This window comes from Equus przewalskii, chromosome 25 (genome assembly GCF_037783145.1).
Source record: "Equus przewalskii isolate Varuska chromosome 25, EquPr2, whole genome shotgun sequence".
Classification (NCBI taxonomy): Eukaryota; Metazoa; Chordata; class Mammalia; order Perissodactyla; family Equidae; genus Equus; species Equus przewalskii.
Genome location: NC_091855.1, coordinates 35,416,435 through 35,436,998, shown reverse-complemented (window position 1 = coordinate 35,436,998; position 20,564 = coordinate 35,416,435). Strand labels below are relative to the sequence as shown.

General features: G+C 55.1%; 1 protein-coding gene across 2 annotated transcripts in view; it reads left to right on the top strand.

Annotated features, from left to right (window-relative positions):
* Positions 1 to 20,564, top strand: part of ITPK1 (inositol-tetrakisphosphate 1-kinase) — a 172,532-nt gene that overhangs the window by 23,835 nt on the left and 128,133 nt on the right. Inside the window, exon 2 of one of the 2 annotated variants that reach the window (XM_070594655.1) lies at positions 13,115 to 13,139. In XM_070594655.1, coding sequence (XP_070450756.1) covers positions 13,115 to 13,139 — 25 coding nt within the window. Of the gene's footprint in view, positions 1 to 13,114; positions 13,140 to 14,276; positions 14,476 to 20,564 lie in introns of those variants that run through there. The other variant, XM_070594656.1, reaches the window with a different exon arrangement.

Genomic DNA, 20,564 nt, shown 5'->3' with positions numbered 1-20,564 from the left:
CATGCTTCCTGCCCCTCACACTCCTGATCGTGTCTCTGCCTCCATGATCTTTTCTTAGTTCTTCAGCTGCTCTCAATCTTTTCTACCTCAGGACCTTGGCATATGCCATTCCTGCTGCCTAGCAAGCTCCTTCCCCACGCTCACACCACTGGCTCCTTCTGAGCCTTTAGATCTCAGCAGAGTCCCCACTTCTCTGCCTCAGCCTCTCAAGTGTTCCTTCCAGAACATGTCACACGTTGCACTTACTTCAGCTGTTCTCTTGTTCATCCTCCTCTACGTGTTGTCAGCTCCTGGAGGACAGGAACCCTTTCTGTTGTCTTCACTGTTGTGTCCTAGGTGTTGGGACCATGCTGGTCAGAGAGCAGGTGCTCGAGAAGTATGCATGAAATAATGGATAGAAGAATGCCTTGGATATAAAAGGTGGTTCGTGAGAAAGCAAGTCATCTGGAGGAATTTAGTTTGAGAAAACTGGCAAAATAAAAAAAGTAAGCCTCCTCTCCCCACTCCCTGAAAATTGGGCTCGTTCCTCCCTCTCTCGAGTTCTTATCCTGGCGTTCAGATCATCCCTGGAGAGTCGTCCAGCAGATGAGCATCCTGAGTCAGGGAAGTGGGCACGGACAGTAGAGCCCCCCCAACAAGGATTGGAACAGGTGGGCTGCATCCTTGTCCCTGGGGAGGGAGGCGTCCAGATGAGGAGGAAGCACCGTTCGCTGGCCCTTCCAGTCAGGAGCCGCCTCCCTGGCCCCTCAGTGGCCTTACACTTGGGCTGCCCTCTGGGAGGACATTTGAGGAAGAAGCTTCCAGTGTGGGTGGCGGGAAGGGGTTGGGGTGTTCCAGACTCGGGAAGGGGAGCACTACAGTGTAGAGGCATGTGGTTGGAGGTGTGGGGGAACCAGCCTGTGCAGGAGGTCACGGAGCCAGGTGTGCTGGGAACGGATGGGTGAGCATCACCAGGCGAGGAGGTGGGCGCCTGCTGTAGAGGCCTTGAATGCCAGGGGGGGTCAAAGGAAGCGCAGGAGGCCTGGGGTAGGGGGCAGCAAGGTGATGAGTCACACCTTAGATGTAGAGGGTCACGGGCTGGGCCCCTAGGGGAGTGTGCAGGGACAGCAGCACGGTGGCCTGGTGGTCCCGGTGGCCGTCAGGATGGAGGCCTGTGTCTCTTGAGGCAGGGCGGCTACCCTTTGCCGGCACTCAAGCCTTCTTCCCTTCTGGCTAGAATCAGGGCTTCCTCTTTTTGGCATTGCTCACTTCTGCCAGGGTCCCAGCTCTTCGCTTTGGCTGGCGGCTGCTGTGACACCCTGTTTAGGGCTCTCTGAGGCATTTCTCTCACTATTTGGGGCCTGTTACCACAGCTCCCAGCTGCAGAGCCTGGCAGGGTGGGAGGCTGGGCAAGAGGAAGGTGGGGGTGCATGCCCCCCTGCCGGGAGCAGGCCCTGGGTTTTCAACCTCTGGCAGTGGGGCCCTCTGAGGCCCCAGGCTCCTTCTTTCTCCCTTGGAGGCCCAGCCGACCTACCCTTTGGAGCACCTTTGCCTTTGTGAGTCCTGTGACCCACCCATTGCTCTCACTTGTTGGTAGGTTCAGAAACCTTTAGAGATCAGAAGGGGTTCCTAAGACATTAATTCCACCACTTTCCCTGTGTACAGTTCTCCCTCCCTGATGGTGGCCATCCGGCCTTTGCTTGAATCCCTCCCACCATGGGGCGATCACCCCCTGCCTGGTCAGCCTTCCTTTGGGAGCTGGCAACCTCTCCCCACGGTTGAGCTGAAATCGGTTTCCTCGTCCTTTCGGCTTTGTAGGAAGGGTTCCTTCTGCCTGGGAAGCGTGGATTTGAGGTGACATCACAGTCGGGAGAAGCTGTCAACCCTGAGGAGGGGCAGAGACAGGCCTGTCGGCTCCCCCTGCTTCTGGGCCTCGCCTGACCTGGAGCATGTCCAGTGCCCACTCCACAGTGGTCTCGGGACGTCTGAGGCCAGTCACAGCTTGCCTTCTGGGCTCTTCCCCGCAGGCCTTCCCGGGGGCGACAGCGCCCCTCCCCCAGCCTCCTGGGGGTTGAGGGTCTGAGGAAGGATTTCAGCCCAGACTTGGGGCAGTGGCTGGCGGGGGGGAGGAGAGGCGGCTCCCTGGCTTGAGGAGAACAGGCCTGAGGGCAGAGTGGGGGGCCCGGGAATTACTAGTATTACCCATCCTTTGTTTGGGTTGTGCCCAGGCCTTTGGAATCCTCCCTGAGATTTGAGGGTCTCGGGCACGAGATGAAGCCGCCGCCTGTTTCTAGAGTCGGGTGCTCAGTTCATCTGGAATGGGGCTGAGGCCATTTACAGGCCTGGCATCCCCAGGCCTGTAAATGGGGGCTCAGCAGGCCCCTGTGGCCTCAGTGTGCCCAGGTGCTGGGCTCAGGCTCCAGACACCTCTGTTTGGGGAGTGTCTGTTGCTGCCACTTGGCAGGATCTGAGGGATGTGGCCTTCAGTGGAGCCAGGGGGCCTTGGAGTGGGGGGTGAGAACCTGTGTATACGGTACCTTACATGCAGAGGGACTTTGCAGATGTGCCAAAGGTTAAGGGTGTTGAGATGGGAGACTATCACGGATTACCTGGGTGGACCCAGTGTAATCACAGGGGTCCTCATAAGAGGGTGATGGGAGGGTCAGAAGGAGATGTGACAACCGAAGCAGAGGTCACAGTGATGTGGCCAGGAGCCAAGGAGTGCAGGCAGCCTGAGAACTGGAGGAGGGAAAGGCGTGCCTTCTTTTGGGGGAGGAATGCAGCCTCTTGACCTTGGAACCGTAAGAGAGGACATTTGCATTGTTTTCAGCCACTGCCGTTTGTGGTAATTTGTTACAATAGCAGTAGGAAATTAATACAGTGTTCATAACAGTGCCTTTCTCGGGCCTGATGGGGACAGGTGGGGTCAAGGTCAGAGCCAGGCTCTGACTCCCTGCTCTCTTTTTGGGGAGGATTAGCCCTGAGCTAACATCTGTTGCCAATCTTCCTCTTTTTTTTCTTCTCCCCAAAGTCCCCCAGTACGTAGTTGTATATGCTAGTTGTAGGTCCTTCTGGGTGTGCTATGTGGAACGCCGCCCCACCATGGCCTGATGAGCGGTGCCAGGTCGGCACCCAGGATTCGAACTGGCGCAATCCTGGGCTGCCAAAGCAGAGCACGTGAACTTAACCACTTGGCCATGGGCCGGCCTCTGACTCCCTACCCTTAATCACAGACCAGTGGATGAGGTTGGTCCCTGACTCCTTGGGCTTGCCTTCCCATTGGCCATCCTGTAAATAGCTGAGGGGCTGGGGGAATATTTGAATAAGGTACTTTCTGGTTTAAGTTTTCTGGGATTGGGGGGGCTAACCTCACCTTTGCTGTGATGTGACAGCAACCCTGGTGCTTGTGGCAGAGGGGCCCGGAGGCCCTGGCTTTGCCCTAGCCGTGCCTGCTGCTTGGCAGCCTCCCTCCTGGTCACCCCGGGGCTCAGCTCAGACAGCAGTCTTCAGTCACCTTCCCGCGTCCCCTGCCATCACCCAGATGTCTGCTGTATTCAGGGGCCCCGTGGCTGCTCGCATCTCTAGGCAGGCCTTGTGGCTTGGGGACCCCTCTGTTCCTGAGCCAGCCCGGGGCTGGACAGAGAAGCCCAGCAAATGTTTGATGACAGTCGGACGGGGACTCTGCACTCCTGTGCTTGGAGGCCCAGCGTCAGGGCACAGACCCTCTAAAAACAGGGGCTCAGAGAATCTTCCTCGTGGCCTTAGACTCCAACCCTCAGGCCAGGAGGGAGCGTTGCTGTGAGGGGGTGCTAGCAGCAGCATCTGGGGGGATGGAGATGTTTTATCTACTTTGGACCGCAGCCTTTAAAAGGATGTCAGCATCCCAGATCGCAGGCCTGGGACACACGTTCGTGCAGTTATTTTAAGAGCTTGTGGTACCCTGAGGATAGGTGCTAAAAAACTCAGACCTTCTTGAGCAGGCTTCTCCCTCCCCCAGCGGGTCCAAAGGAGGGAAATGTCGGTGTGGGAATTCCTGGCTCCCTGCTGTGGCTGACTGTGCTCATTAGGCTGATGTTAAAGGGACTTTGCATTCTTGGGAATAAGAAACTGCTGTGGAGAGAACAGACTGAGTCGTTAGCCCTGGGGCAGGCAGACTGATAGCTGGGGTGGTAGTAGTGGTGGGAGCGCTGGAACCAGCCCTTCCTGCAGCCCCTGTGGGTCTCCTGCTCATTACAGCACCTGCAAGGAAGTAGTGAAAGACTTAAAAGGAATTTCAAGTAGAAGATTTTTATATTAAAAAGTGGGGGCGTGTCAAATGCCATTAAGGGAATTTCAACATTTGTTTTCAGATGAAAAGCTGGGGTGATTTCCAATCTGAAATGGTGGCACTTTGGATGCAGCAGAACACATCCTTGGTAATCTCCAGCCCACCCCTGCCTCAGTTTCCCCATCCTGAAAGTGGAGTGGTTTCAAAGGTGCCTAGGCCTCTGGGCTGCCGTGTGCCTCAGTAGCAAAGGCCCCTCGGCCTGGGTGGTTCTGCTTCCTTCCAGGAGGTGCCAGGAAGGTGAGTCACCAGGTCTGCCTCTCGCTCACATCTTGGGTTCAGGAGGAAAAGCCGCTTCCAGGGACCCTGTGGGCTTGTTCTAGGCCTGAAGGGACATGCTGACTCACGCTGCCGTGTCTGCACTGCAGGGACCCTGTGGCCCGCCGCCTCCTCCAGGTGGGGCACCTAGTATGGAGGAAAGTCTTCAGTGACGGGAATTGGTGACTGTCCAATCAAGGGAAGGGGTCTCCCCCCACCAAAAAGAAGACATAAGGCAGCGTCCAGTTTATCTGGTTCTTTCCCGGAGCTGTCCAAACAATTAAGATGTTTGTACTGGCTTTAAAATTCTGTTCGTATGTTGCCTTTATATTGGGCCATTTCAGCTTCTGGCACTGTTAATAGGAGGAAAATCCAAATTATCAAACCACCACCAAGTAAACCAGGCGGCCGAGGAAGCCGACAGGCAGGGGCGGCTCAGGGCTGGAGCCCCGCACTGGGAGGCTGGGATCCTCATTCAGGAAGGGCCTGCGTGAGGTGTGGGCTGTGCACTGGGCACAGGGTGCTGGAATAAAGAACACAGCCTCTGGCCTCAGGGGCTCACAGTCCGAAATGCAGCACAGAGCAGTCTTAAGTGTCAGATGGCTGTATGGCTAAGAGCCATCATTTCTGCCCAGGGAAGTGGCAGGAACAGCCTGCTGGCAAGTATGCTGTGGGAGCTGTTGTTGCTGGTGGAGCAGGAGTTTGCCAGGGGAGGAAGGGCATTCTGGCAGAGGGAACAGCTTATGCCACGGCACAGTTATGTCAGGCTTGGGTGTTTTTAGAGAACAGGGTCCTTCCTGGGGCGGTTAGATGAGAGGAGGGACTGGGGCTGCCGGCCCCCGCCCCGCGATGCCTTCTGTGCTGCACCTCCAGATGCCATGTGCCGGGTATCGTGCTAAGAATTTGCGGTGTGGGCAGAGGGTACAAGCCCTGTTTCCTCAAGGAACGTTTATTCGTCAGGATAGGCCAGGTTAGGCTGCAATAAGTACCCCCTTGGAAGCTCTTGCAACAGCGGGTTTATTTATGGCTTGTCCCCATCCTGGACAGCTCTGCGGCGGCTCAGTGCTGGTCGGCTGTACCCGGCATTTCTCAACCTTGGCGCTGTGGACAGTTTAGGTCGGTAATTCCTTATTTTAGGGGGCTGTCCTGTGCCTGGTAGGCCCTCTACCTTCTGGATGCCAGTAGCACGTCCCCCACTTGTGACAGTCAGATGTCTTCAGGTGTTGCCAAATGTCCCTTGGGGGCAAAATTGCCTGGTTGAGAACCACTGCTACTGATGGTCCTCTTAATAGTTTCTTTCTCGTTCCCAGCCTGGCTTCATTGCCACCCGGCTGGGTTCCTTTCCAGGAGGGGGTCCGGGCTGGCTTTGGGGCCTGTGACCTCGTGCTTCCACAGTTACTGAGCTCTAGGAGGGCTGACCAGGGGGTTGGCCACTGGCAGTTAAATGCTTCTACTTGGAAGTGACGTGAGTCACTTCTGTGCACATTTCATTGCCTAATCTGGTGGGGTGGGGGGAGTGCCCAGGAGGGGAACTGACGGTATTTCTGGCCCCCATTAATGTCTGCCACAAAGCTCTTAGCCTGGGGGGGCGTTGGCAGCACAGAGCCAGGCAACTCCGTATCAGTGCTGTGGTGTGGGGGTCTCTGCGGAGAGGGAGAGCCAGGAAGGCTCCCCAGGGGCTGACCCTGAGCGTGGGTTAGGGGTGACGCTGGGGCGGCATTTGAGGCAGCCGGACAGCGTGTCCCTGTGCACTCACCGAGGAGAGAGGAGGCCCAGCCTCCTGCTCAGGGAACCCTGAGTCCCTGGGAGACGTTCCGCAAGCCCTACCCCCTGCAAGACAGGGAGAGGTGGGAGGAGGTTGCTGGCAGGCCTCGTGGGTGTCAATGGGCCTTGTTATTCCGGGTTCCTGGAGTCTGGTAATTAGCGAGCCGAGCTACAAATGGCTTGGGTGAGAGCGTGCCCGGCTTTCCACTTGCGTAATTACTCCCCGCCTGTCTCCCAGTGGGTCTAGCTCTGGGTGCAGGTGCTGCTGCTTGCTCTGGGCCCGCTGGTGGGAGGGCCTGCCGCTCCGCCCCATCACTCTGCTGTGGGGCTGCCCCCGAGGCCGGCCTGGCATCCCTCTGCAGCTGGCTTGTCCTGCAGGCCCCCTTTCCAGTGGCGACTTGCCCTGCCGGCCCTCAGCTGTGTCTGGAGGGCAGGCAAGGGGCTGTGGCCTTGCCTATTGCGGGAAAGCAGGTCTTGTTGAACCCCAGGGCCCCGTTTTTGACAGACTTCCCTATTCTTCAGTCGCTGTGCTCTCTCTGAGCGCCGGCAGTTCTCCCAGCTGTCACTGGACTTTTTGGTTGGAGGGTGCATCTGGGTCTCGGCATAGCTCTCTCTCTCCCCGGCTGATTCACCATTTCCTGGGCTGCACTCGCCTGCAGCCCTCGGGTGTCACACCCGCCCCGGAAGGTCCCACTGGGCTGGAAAGGTCATACCCATTTATCAAATGTGAAAGCTGAGACCCACGGCGGCTCAGCAACCTGTTCTGTGCCTGCTGCTGGTTCTCACTGGGCCCTGCTCGGCTGTGAGGCAGGCCTGCCGCTCAGTGGGGGTCATTGTCTCCCTGTGTCCGTGTTATCCTTCCTGACACCACATCCAGTGGCCGCACCTCAGGCCTTACGTGGCCTCGCTGTGGCGAGGGCTCGTGGATGCTTCTCCCTCTTGATGGTCCTGCCTCGCTGGCTTCTGGGACGTTGCTCCTGTCTCCTCCTCATGTTATCGTCTTCATTGGACTCCTTGTGGTCCCCACTCCCTCCGCACCAGGTCATCCAGGGCAATTTTTCTCATCCTCAGGAAGTGTAGCCGCTGTCACTTACTGAGCACCTGCTGTGGTGAGCAGGACAGCGGCCAGTGGCAGAAACTCAGCATAAACCGGCTTAAGCAAAGTCCATAACTGAGAGTCCAGCAAGGACAGGCTCCGGCCTGGATTCAGGCCTTGATCTCCGGCTAGAGAACGCTGGCCTTTTCTCCTTCTCAAGAGTCTGGCTGCGCAGGTCAATGTGGCCATGGTGTCCTCTGACCTTTCCTGCTGTCACAGTCCCTCAGGACCTGTCCTGCAAAGGCCCAGGACTGGCCTGGCTTGGGCCCCATGCCCATCCTGCAACCCAGTGTGGTGCAGGCCACGTGCCCACCTGGAGGGGGTACAGCCCCTCGATTGTTTGAGTGCCCATTGGAACCATGTGGGACAGAGGAGGGGCGCCTCCAAAAGGCAGAGCGGAGCAGAAGGAACGGAAGCCCTCGGCTCCAGTGTGGGCCCCAGCAGTCCTGTGGGGTGGTTCCAGGAGTCTCCTCACTTGACAGGTGAGGACACTGAGGCACAAGATGTAGTTGGGTCTGGGTCCATGGTCTCCTCTTGGGGACACAACCCCCCTTCCACCTCCACCTGCCCTCCCAGATTGTGTTTTGCTAACCCTGGACTGTCCGCTCAGCTCAGTCCTGGGCTTCTAACCTCCTCCTGGCATGACTGTTGAAGAAATGGAAGAGTTATCATCTTCCTACAGTGTCCTCTCCCGGTGCTGGTGTGTGGCCTCAGCCTGCTGCGCCCAGACTCTGAGCACCATAGCTGCTTCTAGTTCTTTTGTGTCCTTCTGTCCCCAGGACCTGGAAGGGCTGCCTCTGAATGAACACCCCACCCCCAGGCAAGTCTGTCCTGCTGCTCCTCGTGCTTGAGCAGCGGTTCCCATACCTGGCTGCTCCTGAGCAACGCCTGGAGTGTGACCAGCCCCGGATCCCTCTCAGGCTCTGCCCCTAGACCTCCTGAACCAGAGCCTTCAGCGTTGGACCTTGAATTGGTTGACAAGTTCCCGTGGTGATTCTTAGTCATCTGCCTTAGCATTTGGAACCTACTGGCCAATGCACTGTGACAGTCCAGGCCTCTGGGGCCTGCCTAGCCTACATCTACTGTCTGCTTTTCATGGCCCCTGCCTGCCCCCTCGGTGGGTCTTATGCTCCCACATCCCCAGACTTCTTTTGGGAAGGGGGCACTCGTGTTATTCCTCTTTAACTTCTCCCCAGGGTCTATAGTTTTCCTTCAGTTTTTGTTCAAATGGCAAATCTCGCTTCCTCCCTCAAGCCCTCTTTGATTGCTCTCCCTCCTCCCACAAGAGGACAGTTGGTTTTGTAAATGAGTATTTGAAATTCCCCAAGGCTGTGCTTTCCCTGAGCTTCAGGAGTTGGGGGATGGGGGGAGTGGGGGGATTGGGGGGGGGAGTCCCTTGTCCAAAATGGATCCTTCTCCATCAGTTATCCAGCTTGTGGAAAAGCAAGTTTATATTATGAGCTGTGGGGTAGGCCTCCATCCAAAACTTATTAATGCAATATTTATCAAGAAAATGACTGTTTTACAGCCTATAAAGATTTCCTCAAGGAGCAGGCTTTTAATAAAATTCTGTAATTATTTAACTTTTATTGTTACTTTTTCTGTAATTTTGGAAGTAATATCTGTGTTCGTTTTAGAACACTAGAAAATACCAGGAAGTGTAAAGGAGAAAACCACACACATCGCTCTCCTTCTGCAGCCACAGTTAACGCTGCGGCCTGTTCCCTCCCGGCCTGTCTCCCAGGCCCCGAGTGTTTGAGTGGACGCAGACCGCGAGCTGAATCCTCTGATGCGTGACAGTCCCGTGGCCCTGGGATGGGTGTTAATTCAGCTCCTCTTCGAGCAGAACTTGGAAACTTTTCTAGATAAATCCTGAGGTCCTTTGCTTCACTGCATCGATCTATCGATCAATTGGTTCATGCCTTTATCAGGCATCTACTTTAAACCAGGCACTGGGAAGGCTGGCAACTATTTATTTATTTATTTATTTTTAGCAGTAATTATTTTTTTTAAAGATTTTATTTTTTCCCCTTTTTCTACCCAAAGCCCCACAGTACATAGTTGTATATTCTTCGTCGTGGGTCCTTCTAGTTGTGGCATGTTGGACGCTGCCTCAGCGTGGTTTGATGAGCAGTGCCATGTCCGCGCCCAGGATTCGAACCAAAGAAACCCTGGGCCGCCTGCAGTGGAGCGCGCGAACTTAACCACTCGGCCACGGGGCCAGCCTGGCAACTATTTAAAAAATATGTTTCTTTAGTTTTTGCGAATATGTGAGAGGCAGTGGCACAAAATTCAAGAGCTGCAGGAGGGCGCACAGTGCAAGGGAAGTCTCCTCACCCAACCTCTAGCCACCCTTGCCCTTGACCAGAGGTCCCGCTACCCCTGTTCACTTGTAGTACTTTACATTTGTTCTGTGTGTACACAAGTACTCATTCTTGTCTTGGAGTCGTTCTTAACCCAGATACTTGCACGCAGCATGCAGGGCTTTGTGCTTACGTTTTCACATAGCAGTGTCTGGAAATAATGCTGTGCGGGTGTGAGGAGCGCTTCACCCCTTTTTCCTGCTGCGTAATATTCCTTCGACAGCGTTCCGTTTGTTAGTGGCCCCTCTTGGGAGCTCTTTTGCTGTCACCAACAGTGTGGCCGTTAACAGCCCCAGCTTCAAACAAGCGTGTCTGTGGCGTGGGGTCATGGAGCTGGGGTTTTTGGGAGGAGTGGTTAATCACTTGACAGTGAGTTCTCTGGTTTCTCTTCCCATCTCCCTCCCTCCTTTGCCCCCTCCTCCCTCTTCCCGTTTGGCATCATGGTTCGATTTCTGAACTCTCCGGATTTCAGGAGCCTGCAGCGGGGAAACGAGGGTTGTTGGTGCCTTGGTTCGGCAGAACTTCCAGGTGAAGAAGTGAGCCCCAGCAGGTTTCCGTTTTACTTCCCTGAGCGGGCCACGGTGGCGTGCATGGGTTCCCACCACCAGAGGGAACGTGGTTTCCCCCCTGCCCCTGCTCGTCTCCCCCTTACTCCGAGGTCCTGGAGCCTGGAGATCAGGCCCGCCCCTCCCAGGGCCTCCCCTGCCGGTCACCCTGTGAGCATTGGGAGCCCGGCTCTGGAGCCAGCGCCCGCACTTCTGGAGGCTGCCAGGCCTCAGCTTGCCCATCCGCTAACGGGCTGTCACCGCCCCTCCCTCATGGGGCTGCCGAAGGCCTTAGTGAGCAGCAGCGAGCACTTGCCATCGAGCATGTCTAGTGTACGTGTGTGGCCTGACGTGGACTAAAAGGGGAGCCAAACCCCCTCTTTTTGGCCAGAGTCACAATTTATCCTGTCCTTGAAGTTCTGAGCTATGGAGAAACTGTTCTGGCTCCTGGGAGCTCAGCCCCACTTGAGATTTTCAGCCTGTCTGTTCTCAAGATTACTTTTTTTTTCCCCCCTTTTGTTTCTTTTATTTTACGGGTTCCATCTGTTTTCAAAGTTAGAGCCCTGTGAGCTTTTTAGGACTCGGGGAGGGAGAGCCGTCTGGGACGATGTCAAGTGTGGGCAGATTGGAAATGACCGCGGCTGGCTGCATAAGGAGAGGAGAGCCACACGCCGGGATAATCTGGATGCCGCAAGGATTAACTCGGAGGGAAAGCCTGGGCCGGCCCGGCGCCCAGCGGAAGCCCTGTGCACCTGGCGTGGGTCACGTCCGCCCGCCGCCCCGTCTCCCTCAGTGCTCGTCTCTCTCCTGTTGTGTGGTCCCCGGTCTTGTCGTGGGGCTTCTGTCTCGGCCGTGTAAGATTTCTGCCCAGGAGCAGGTGCAGGTCGAGAAGCCACCCAGCCTGACCTGGTGAGTCAGAGGCACAAGCTGAGTGACCGTGGCAGGTTGCTGTCACCAATGCTCACTTGGGGCCAGGGTGACCTGGGAATGAGGCAGGGGCAGAGCTGACGGCTCTGGGCAGTGAGCTGACGACTGGGCGTGGCACAGGTTCCTGGGGACGCCCTCTGTCCCCTTGCTGTGAGCTCTGGTGGCCCAAGGCTGTGCTGTTGTGTCTGGGCGGTCCCCTCATGAAGTCATGGAAGCTGAATAGTTGCCGGTCACCATTCCTTTCGGAACTGCAGGGAAGCTGAGTGACGGGCAGGGACCTTTGAAAGCATCTACCACCGTGGTCTTCAAATTGGGTTCCTTGGGGCCCGGGGTTCCATGGAGGTGTTGGGGGTCGAGGGGAGGGCCATCTGGGCACCGCCCACAGTGTGACCTGGGCAGCCCTCTTTGGCCTCCATCTCACTGTCTCGTGTGGTGGCTTCCTCGCAAGGTTCCACTCGGGGCCTGGCTCTCAGAGGCACTGAAACACTTGTTGGATGAACTAACCGACGCATGTAAGATGGGTGGGTGTCACCTCGGCTGTGCTGTGCTGGGGGACTGTGCCTGCTCACGGTCGCCAGGGGGTTCCCGCAGGATTGGTGCCATCTCCTCCCTTAGACTGTGAGCCCCACGGGGGCCATGCATCTGTCGTGCTTCCTGACGCAGGCCGGGCCGGGCTCGGGAGCCGAGCTGTGTTAACGTGCAGGGAGTGTTGGTGTCCCCGGTGGGCACCACCGCGAGGCACAGGGCCCTCACAGTTACTGCGTTTGCCCCGTCCCTGCTCCAGGGAAGCAGCTTGGGCGAGGCAGCTCCCGTCCCTGAGGTTTCCTGGCTGGAGGCCTGGCCCTTCTTTCCAGGGAAATGCCCGCGGGCACAGCCGTTGGCAGGCTGTCCACGGCCCATGTGGACCCCTGTGCCTTCCCAGCTTGCTGCCCTGGTGCCGGCCCGTCACAACTCGAGAACGAAGGGCCAGGCTAGCGGTGGCCCTGAGTTTTCGGGAGTGTTCTGGTTCTGGGTGGGGGTGAGGGATGGGGGGTCAGGGAAGGCGTCCTGGGAGAGCTCCTGTCTGAACCGCATCCTACAGGCTGGGATGAAAGCGTGGACCAAGTCTGGAGGTGCCTGAGCTGTCCTCAGGAAGGAATGCAGGCCGGGGCAGGTAAAGGTGGGCAAGCCCTGAGGGTCTCCTCTGCCGAGACCCTGACCCTGACCCCAGACTCTGAAATTGGTGAGTCAGGGCATGTGTGCAGGAGAACAGTGGCCATGGGATTGTGGGGGACAGATGGAGGAGACGAGGTCCAGCCTTGGAGGGATATGAGGAGGGGGTCGGGGTGAGTAGGCTGGACCAGCTGCGGAGGCAGGTCGGAAGAGTTTCGGGGCCTCCTGCACGTGGGAGAGTGGATGGGCTGAGGCAGACCTGGGGGGCCAGGCCGAGGGGTCAGACCTGAGGTGGGAGGAGATGGGGAGCCATGGGAGGTGGCTGAGTTAAGGAGGGATGGCCAGGCCGTCGGTGATGAATATGGTGGTGGGGAGGGTCTCGGGGCCATCCAGGCTGGAGCTGCGCCCACTCAGGCCTGGATTGGACAGCTGGGTGTGAGGAAAACCAGCCAACTTAGGGTCTCTCTAGAACTCCAGCTAAGTTCCTCTGGGGAACTAACCCTCCCTTTCTGCCAAAAGGTGCATTGAGGACCGGCTAGGAGCTCATAAACCTTCCTGTTGAAAATGAGGCTGTTGTGGGGACCATGGCCTGAGTGGTGTGGCTGCCAGCTCCCCTCATCCTGCCTCTAGCCGGCTGCAGTGAACTTCTGGAAGGATGTTTCCTGCCCGTTGGATTAACCTTTGTTTTCTTTGTTTTTCTCCACAGGAAGCGAGGGATAGAAGTCGTGCAGGTGAGTATGGACGACGCCCTCACCATTTTTCGGGTGGAGGGCCTTTCAGCACTCCCTTCCCCCTCTCTCTGAAGAGCCTGGGCGCCTGGCCCTCTCTCCACGTCTCCCCTGTGGAGTTGCCGTGGTTTCTGCGCTGGCAGGACACGAGCGGGCCGGTGGTCTCTCAGGTTTGTGGAGTTGCTGTGGCTTTGTTGGTGGAAGGAGGTGCCTAGGGGAGAGGTGAGTCTGTGGTGGGCAGAGTGAGGGGTCATGGCCACTCAGCCAGACGTCTGTGGTCCCGATGCCCCCACGGTTTGCGTGTGCCTGTCCTCAGGCTCTGCCGAGGGAGCAGCAGCCCCCTGGGCCCCTGCCGTGACTGTTCAGCCCTTTGGGGAGGAGCCCTCTCCTAGCTTGGACCATTCTTGTGAGTGGTGTCATCTCCAAGACCACTCCTGTCCCCACCCCTTCTCCTTTCCCCCCGAGTCAGGGTGCGTCCCCACCCCAAGTGACCCCTTTTCTGCTGTCAGTTGGCCACACCTGCTCTTCTCTATGGGCCCCTGGCTTCTGGAGGGTGGACTGAGAAAGTGGGGCCTCTTGATCCCTGTGTTGCCTCACCCTGGGGTGGATTTGGGTCGGGAGCTCATTGGCTGGGGAAGGAAGGATGGATGGAGAGAGAAGCTCTCCCAGGGCCTGGGGCAGGCTCTGTGGCTCTGAAATAGATGTGCAGCTCTGACAGCATCCACGGGGGTGGGTGGGGCTGGGTGCCTCAGTCTCAGCCTTGGTGGAGAGCTGCTGAATTCTTCCTTCTGGCCTCCCTCCTCGTAGTTTGTGGGTTGAACTTGTCACCCGGAGGCTGAGGTTTGTTTTGGGGAAGGAGGTAGTTTCTGGAAGCCTCTCATTAGAACTTTCATCCAGGCTCATCTTGGCTCTGCAAAGTTGCGTGATCTGCACTGAGCTTTTCTGTGGACCTTAATCTCTCCATACAGCAAAAGGAGGAAGTCAGAGTTCAGGAATGGCTAAGAAGTATGCTTTTGGGGCCTTTTCTGATTGATTGGTCGTGCCTGTCTGGAGGATGCTAAATCTGTGAGTGGCTGAGGGCAGGGATGGATTGATAATGCCTGCCAGGGCTCCAGCAGTGGGCAGAGGAGGAGTACTTGAGTATTTGTCATTCTGAGGCTAGGTGTCGCAGACCATTGTTCCTCCAGGATGGTTTGGCTTATTTTTGTCTTTTAGTCCTTTCTGATGATTACGTTGGAAGTCCCCAGCCTTTGAAGATGCTTCCGTACCCACCACCGAGGCTTGGACTCATAGTTGGAGCTATACTTGGAGCTCGCTGTGGGCCAGATGCTTCCCTGAGGTTAGCTACAGACGCTTGTGAGGGTCCACGAGGAAATTTCTGTTGGTAGCCATTTTAGAGGAAGTGACTTTACGTGCTCACCAGCAAACACTGCTTAAAAGGGGAAGAAAGGGGCCCTTCCCCCATACCTGATCCTGTACCCGCCGGCTCCCAGACTGTAACACAGTGGGCTGCCACCTGCCACGGGAGGGGAGGTGGGGAGAGGGCCTTGGGGTTTCAGGGTGTGAGGGACAGCCCAGGGTCAGTGTTGGCTTTACATGGCTTCCTGGGAAGATTTAGACTAAAACCTTTAATCCACTTAGTCTCTGGGTGGAACGGGAGAGTGGAGCCATTGTGAGAGAATGTACCAGGCGGAGGAAGCATTATGAAATCCTTGATGTGTCTGCTGTTCATTTTGGTGATGACTTGGGGGAGGAAGTGGTGGCTGGGGACCAGAGTGACGCTTTCCATGCCAGCATTTAAAAATAAAACCCACCGAGACATCTCTCCGTTCACCTCCCCCTGGCATCCCCAAGCGTTTGGAGAGCTTGAAATTTCAAGGCGTAGAGAAAGGCTCTTTGCACAAATTGGAAGCCAAGCCGCTTGGCTGGTTTTTCACAAGCAGCTGGGCCTCTGTGTGCCAGATCCCTGGGCTGGTGGGCTGCTGGATGCTGGAGAAGGGCGTTTTGCCAGTCACTAGGTGTCTGGGCTTGAAGAGGATGAGAATAAGCATGCCAGCAGCCACCAGCAGTATTTCCTGTGTCGCATGCCCCCAGGGGCATTGTCTCATTTTGTGCAGCCACCCAGTGATGTGAGGGTTCATGCCCGTTTTAGAGATGAGGAACTGAGGCTCAGAATGTTGTGACTTCTGGGGAGCTCAGCTGATAAGTGGTGGAGCTGGGGTTTAACTGCAGGTCGGTTCATCTTTGCAGCCCATGGCTTTTCTGCAAATTCCGTCTCCTCTGCGTGTTAATAGACTGCTCCATTTACTAATTCCTTCCAGGCCTATTATTACCTGGGCTTTGGCTACTATTTGACAAAAGGATGTTGGGACCTAGGGTCAGGGAGCAAGACTGTAAAATGGTGGTGAAATCCTGCAGTGTTTGTCCCAGTGACAGGAGTTATTTCTCTTCCTGCCATTTTGTGACAATGGTAACAATATGGGTAGTAACATTGTAACATTTATTGGGTACTATGGTGTACCAAGCATCATGATGCCAGTTACTTGAAAGAAGTGTTTGTGTATAACCTCTCTAAGAGGTGGGGGTGGGAGCACATTCAAGAAAGTAAACTTCACAGAGCCTCAACTTCCTGCTGTGCTTGCTCCCACTGCCTTTCTGTTTAGGAAGGAGCTTATAAACCCTCCTTGCCGGCTGCCCCTTACACATTGGCCTTCCTCGCGTCTCTGCAGAGGCAGTGCATGTGGCGGTGAGGAGCGAGGTCTCCTGGGTTCTGGCTGTGTGATGTTGGGCCAGTTCCCTAACCAATTTGCACCTCAGTCCGCCTGTCTGTGAAATGGGGATAATAGTGGTGCCTGTTGCGTGGGATCTTTCTGAGGACAAATTGAGTTAATTTGGGCAGAGCAGTTGGCAGGGTGCCTAGCTCACAGGAAGCTGGTTATCTACAGCAGACGCACACTTGCATTATCTACAGCCACATGTGGATCTGGTCTCCTGAGCGCCATGTGGCTGGTTGTAGTCCTGGGGCAAGCAAGGGATTTCCACTTCTTCACTTGCAACAAAATTGAAAGAGGACCTGATTGAGTTGTCAGCTGAGAGAACATTAAAAATGATTTTTGGTGGTAAATTACTGTAATTGCTGGCATATATTTCTAAAGGAATTCAGAGAATTTGCTCTGGTAAATCTCTTTCCATTCTGTCTTTTTATTTATTTGAATAAGTGGTTTCAGCACTTATATCTATAAAAATTGATAAACAGAGATAGAATTGAAAATAAACTCTGCCTTATTCTAGCAATGGGTAATAATCATCTGTGGATACATGAAATAGTTTTAAAAATTCGCATTCATCTCTTCTGAGATGTATTTCTAATAAGGTTTAATTTTTTATGCTTATTACTTATACAAATTTGTAGTATATTTCTGTTGTCTTCATCAATTGTGTACTAATAGTAATTATAATAATAATTCAATCCAGAAGAAAATTTTTGATACTTAGAGCTTTATGGTCACATGAATTAAAAAAATTAAAATATTTATATACATTTTTTTTCCTGGTAAGTATGATAGACTAATCAATAAAAGGCCTTCAAACATAAAATACACTGATAGTAGAAACATCCTGAGGGAGTGGATTGGAAATTGGAGTTTGAGGCGGCAAAAGGAACACTGCTAACTTCCAACTGTTTAAGAAGAGTCTGATTCTGTAATTTTAAGATGGATGGTGGTGCATCTCAAATTGCTATGTTATTTAGATTCCATTGGATCCTTATTTAAAAGAGAAACAGTAACAGTTTTATTTTGAAATGTTAATATTTACAATATGTTGGAAATTACATCCTCTACAAGTATTTAAACTTACGATGAGAAATTTTAGATGTCAACTTGAAAATGTGCAAATGGATACATAGTTTTAAACATTTATTTTGTGGGGTTGGGTTTGAAGTCCACTGCTTCTAGAACATTACCCCGTTTACTTCTCAGAACCAGGTACCACCTCAGGGAGGAACAATGACCTGGCTCTCCAGCCATCCAGAGGCCCGGCTCGGGCTCTGGGTCTGTGCATCTGCTGGAGCCTTGGCAGTGGGCTTGTCTGCAGGCTGGCTGGCCTCCCCTAACCTGGGTCTGTTAGGCCAAGAGATGCTTGAAAATAGGAAAACCTGCTGTTCCCTGCTTACCTAGTGTGAGAAGGCCCAGGTGAGCCAGGACAGCCAGGAGGAGAGGAAGTCCTGCTGTATATTTAGTGCTTGGGCTAGAGGACAAGGGGGGAGAGTGGAGCAAGGGCTGGGGGGCAAGATGTCCTCAGGGGCTACTTGTTCTGCGGTGATGGTCCCAGATACTTGTCCTGAAGCTGATGGTCGCAGGTACCTGTCCTGAAGCTGATGGTCGCAGGTACCTGTCCTGAATGGGATGGTCGCAGGTACCTGTCCCAAAGGTGATGGTCGCAGGTACCTGTCCTGAAGGTGATGGTCGCAGGTACCTGTCCTGAACGTGATGGTCGCAGGTACCTGTCCTGAGGGTGACGGTCGCATGTACTTGTCCTGAAGCTGATGGTCACAGGTACCAGTTTGTCTCACTTTCCTCCTCTGTACTTCTGTAACGAGAATGCTGGACACACAGGCCCCCGACTCTACCATTTCGGGTGTCAGAAGTTGGCCTTGCTCAGCCGTTGAGGTGAGGGCCCCTTAAAGCCAGCGGGTGTAGCTTGGGAACACTGGGCTCTCCTTGCAGCAGCATTCAGCAGACCTTTCCCGGGTGCCTGCTGTGTACCAGGCTGCAGGTGCTGGGGACTCGCACGGGCCAAGGGCAGGTCACTTCAGCTCTCCGAAGTCTGCAGTCAGCAGCTAGAGTGGGTGGGGCTCACCAGCACAGGCATGGAGGAAGGTCCTTACCCAGCCTGGTAAGTCAGGAAGACTTCCTGGAGGAGGGCAGGGTGATCCTGGCTCATGGCTATGAGCCTCAGCCGCTGGACAGATCCTGGCTGAGAGGCATGTCCAAGCTCACGTCCCCAACGGGGGCTTGACCTCCTCCTCCCCAGGCCCTTCTGCCCCTGAGACAGCCAGGGGCTAAAATGACCAAGTGCCGAGCACAGCGCAGCCATCACTGCCCCTCACCCAGCAAGCCTTCATTGGGAGAAAACATTCCTTGGCCACTGCGGGCCTCTGTGGCCGAGGGGGCCTGAGGGGTAGGCCTGGGGCTCTGCTGAGGGCCCGCCATCAGCCTTGCAGGATGCTGTCACCTGGGGGCATTTTCCACTCTGTCCTGATCTGTGGGGAAGGCTTGGGAAGGACGCCTGTGGGGCTCTCCGTCCCTGGACCCCATCTCCCCTTTCTCGGTCAGCCCTGAATTTGGTGGAAGAGGATCCGGAAAGAACACCGAACCTACGGCCCCGCCCACTTCCAGCTTCGGCATCCTCGGGGGAAAATGCATTTGCCTCCCACCCCCTGCTCTGGCATGTTTTGTGGGCTGTCATTCACCAGTTATTTTCAAAGCGCATGGGGAGAAGGAGATGACTGTTAGCACGAGAGGGTTTGGAGTTTTATTTTAAAATGCAAATGAGCAGACTGTGAGTATGAGAAGTACAGTGGCTGATTATAGAGTCACTGTCCTCCTTCCAAATTCCTTGAGAAATCAGACATTACGAAACCCGGTCTCTGGAGCAGCCGCTGTTTCTCAAGCGGGCAAGGAAGTAAATAAATTTCCCAGGTTGCAAAAGAGTGGAGGGTGGGCGGCGGGCCTAGGCTCCAGGTTTCTCAGAGTTGTTGCCTGCCTGTGATGTTGGAGATCCTTATACATGCGTTTCCCCCTTTCTGCACAAACCATTCAGGGAAGGAGGTTGGGTGGCGGATGATCAAGCAGAAAAGGAAATACTGAGAAAGAGCCAGACAGAAAGACGCCGAGAGCAGGCCATGTGCCCGGGGCTGCTGAGGACTGGGTGCTGGGCGGCTGGAGTTAGAGCTGTAGTCATTGCTTGAGCTCATGGGCAAGTCCGCGGGGCTGGGGGGCTGTCTGTGCTGTGCTAGGGACCTGCGAGGACACAGGGGTGGGCGTTTCAAGGAGAGGGTAGGCAGGGGGTGGGGAAGGCCTTAGAGGAAGTTGATGCCTCTCGATACGGAATAAACGGGGCACAGGTGCAAGCGGGGAGGTGAGGGATTTGAATGTCATTGCAGGCAGGGAGCATCGTGTGAACAAGGACCCAGAGGCTGGTCAAGGGGGTCTGTTGACTGTGTGTGTTTGGAACGCTGGGGCCTTGGTCATGAGGGAGTTGGCAAGTGGACGGCAGGGCCAGACCACAGAGGGCTGCATGAGGTGTCCATGGGACGTTGGTTCAGGGGGCATTGAAGGGCTTCTTCATGGTCCTTGCTCCAGTTAGAGGCAGCAGGGGAAGGTCCCACCCAAGGGCTCATGGGGCATGATTAGACAAGGCTGGACTGGACGGCGACCAGTTGGGTCTTCTGGAAGGAGGCTGGGGCCGTGGCCTAGTGGGGGTGGCAGTGTGATGGAGTCTGGCTGAATTCACGCAGTAGTGGAAGGCAGGGGGAGACAGATGGCAAGGCGTGGTACCTGGGTGGATGTGGGGGGTAAGGGAGAGTGAAGGGTCGGTTCCCAGACTTCTCCCTTCTTTCTGGCCAGGCACCCTGGCACAGGGGTGCAGGAGGAGGAGCAGTGGGGCACGGAAAGCTGGTTCAGACAGGTGCCCTGAATGCACGCAGTGTATGCAATAGCTGGCTTCCTCATTTAGAGCCAGAAGGAGAGTCACGTGGCTGAGTAGTATGCTTCTTTCTAAGAATTACAGTGCTTAATTCTCTGTTCAGCTTTAAAGAATGTATTTGTTGTTTGGGTAATATTTTCACATGGTTCAAAAATTGTTTTGAAAGGTCAGCAGTTAGAGGTGTCAAATGATTAATCTCCAGCTGGGCTCCCTTTTCCAACAGCTCTCTGTCCAGGGTGTCCCAGCTGGCTGACCTCCATGCCCTCAGTGGATTTTGCTTCCAGATATTGGGGCCCAGGTAGCGTTGGACACCTGTGAACATTCTTCCTTCCAGCTGCTCCCTCTGCCGGGTGCTCAAGGATAAGGGACTTTGGGAATGTCAGTTGCTTTGGTGTTTACTGGGGGCCTGACATCCCTGCAGCTGGAAGGGCTTATGGCAACCATCAGTCACTTCCTCACGGGCAGGGTCTTTCTGAAGGCCGCCTGAGTATGACTCTGGACTTGACCTCTGACAGCAGACTCCAGCACCTCTAGGGAGGGTGGCCCTGGGATTGGGAAATTGGCTCTACACAAAATGTTTCCACATGGTCATTTGGGTCCATTATTGGGATATAGGTTTTTGGCTGTGCTTGACCTCCCTGTGTAGCCCAGAGAGCTGGGTTTGAGTTTCTATTAGTCTGTTTTCTGACTGTGCCTGATGTCACTTTCCTCATCGTTAAA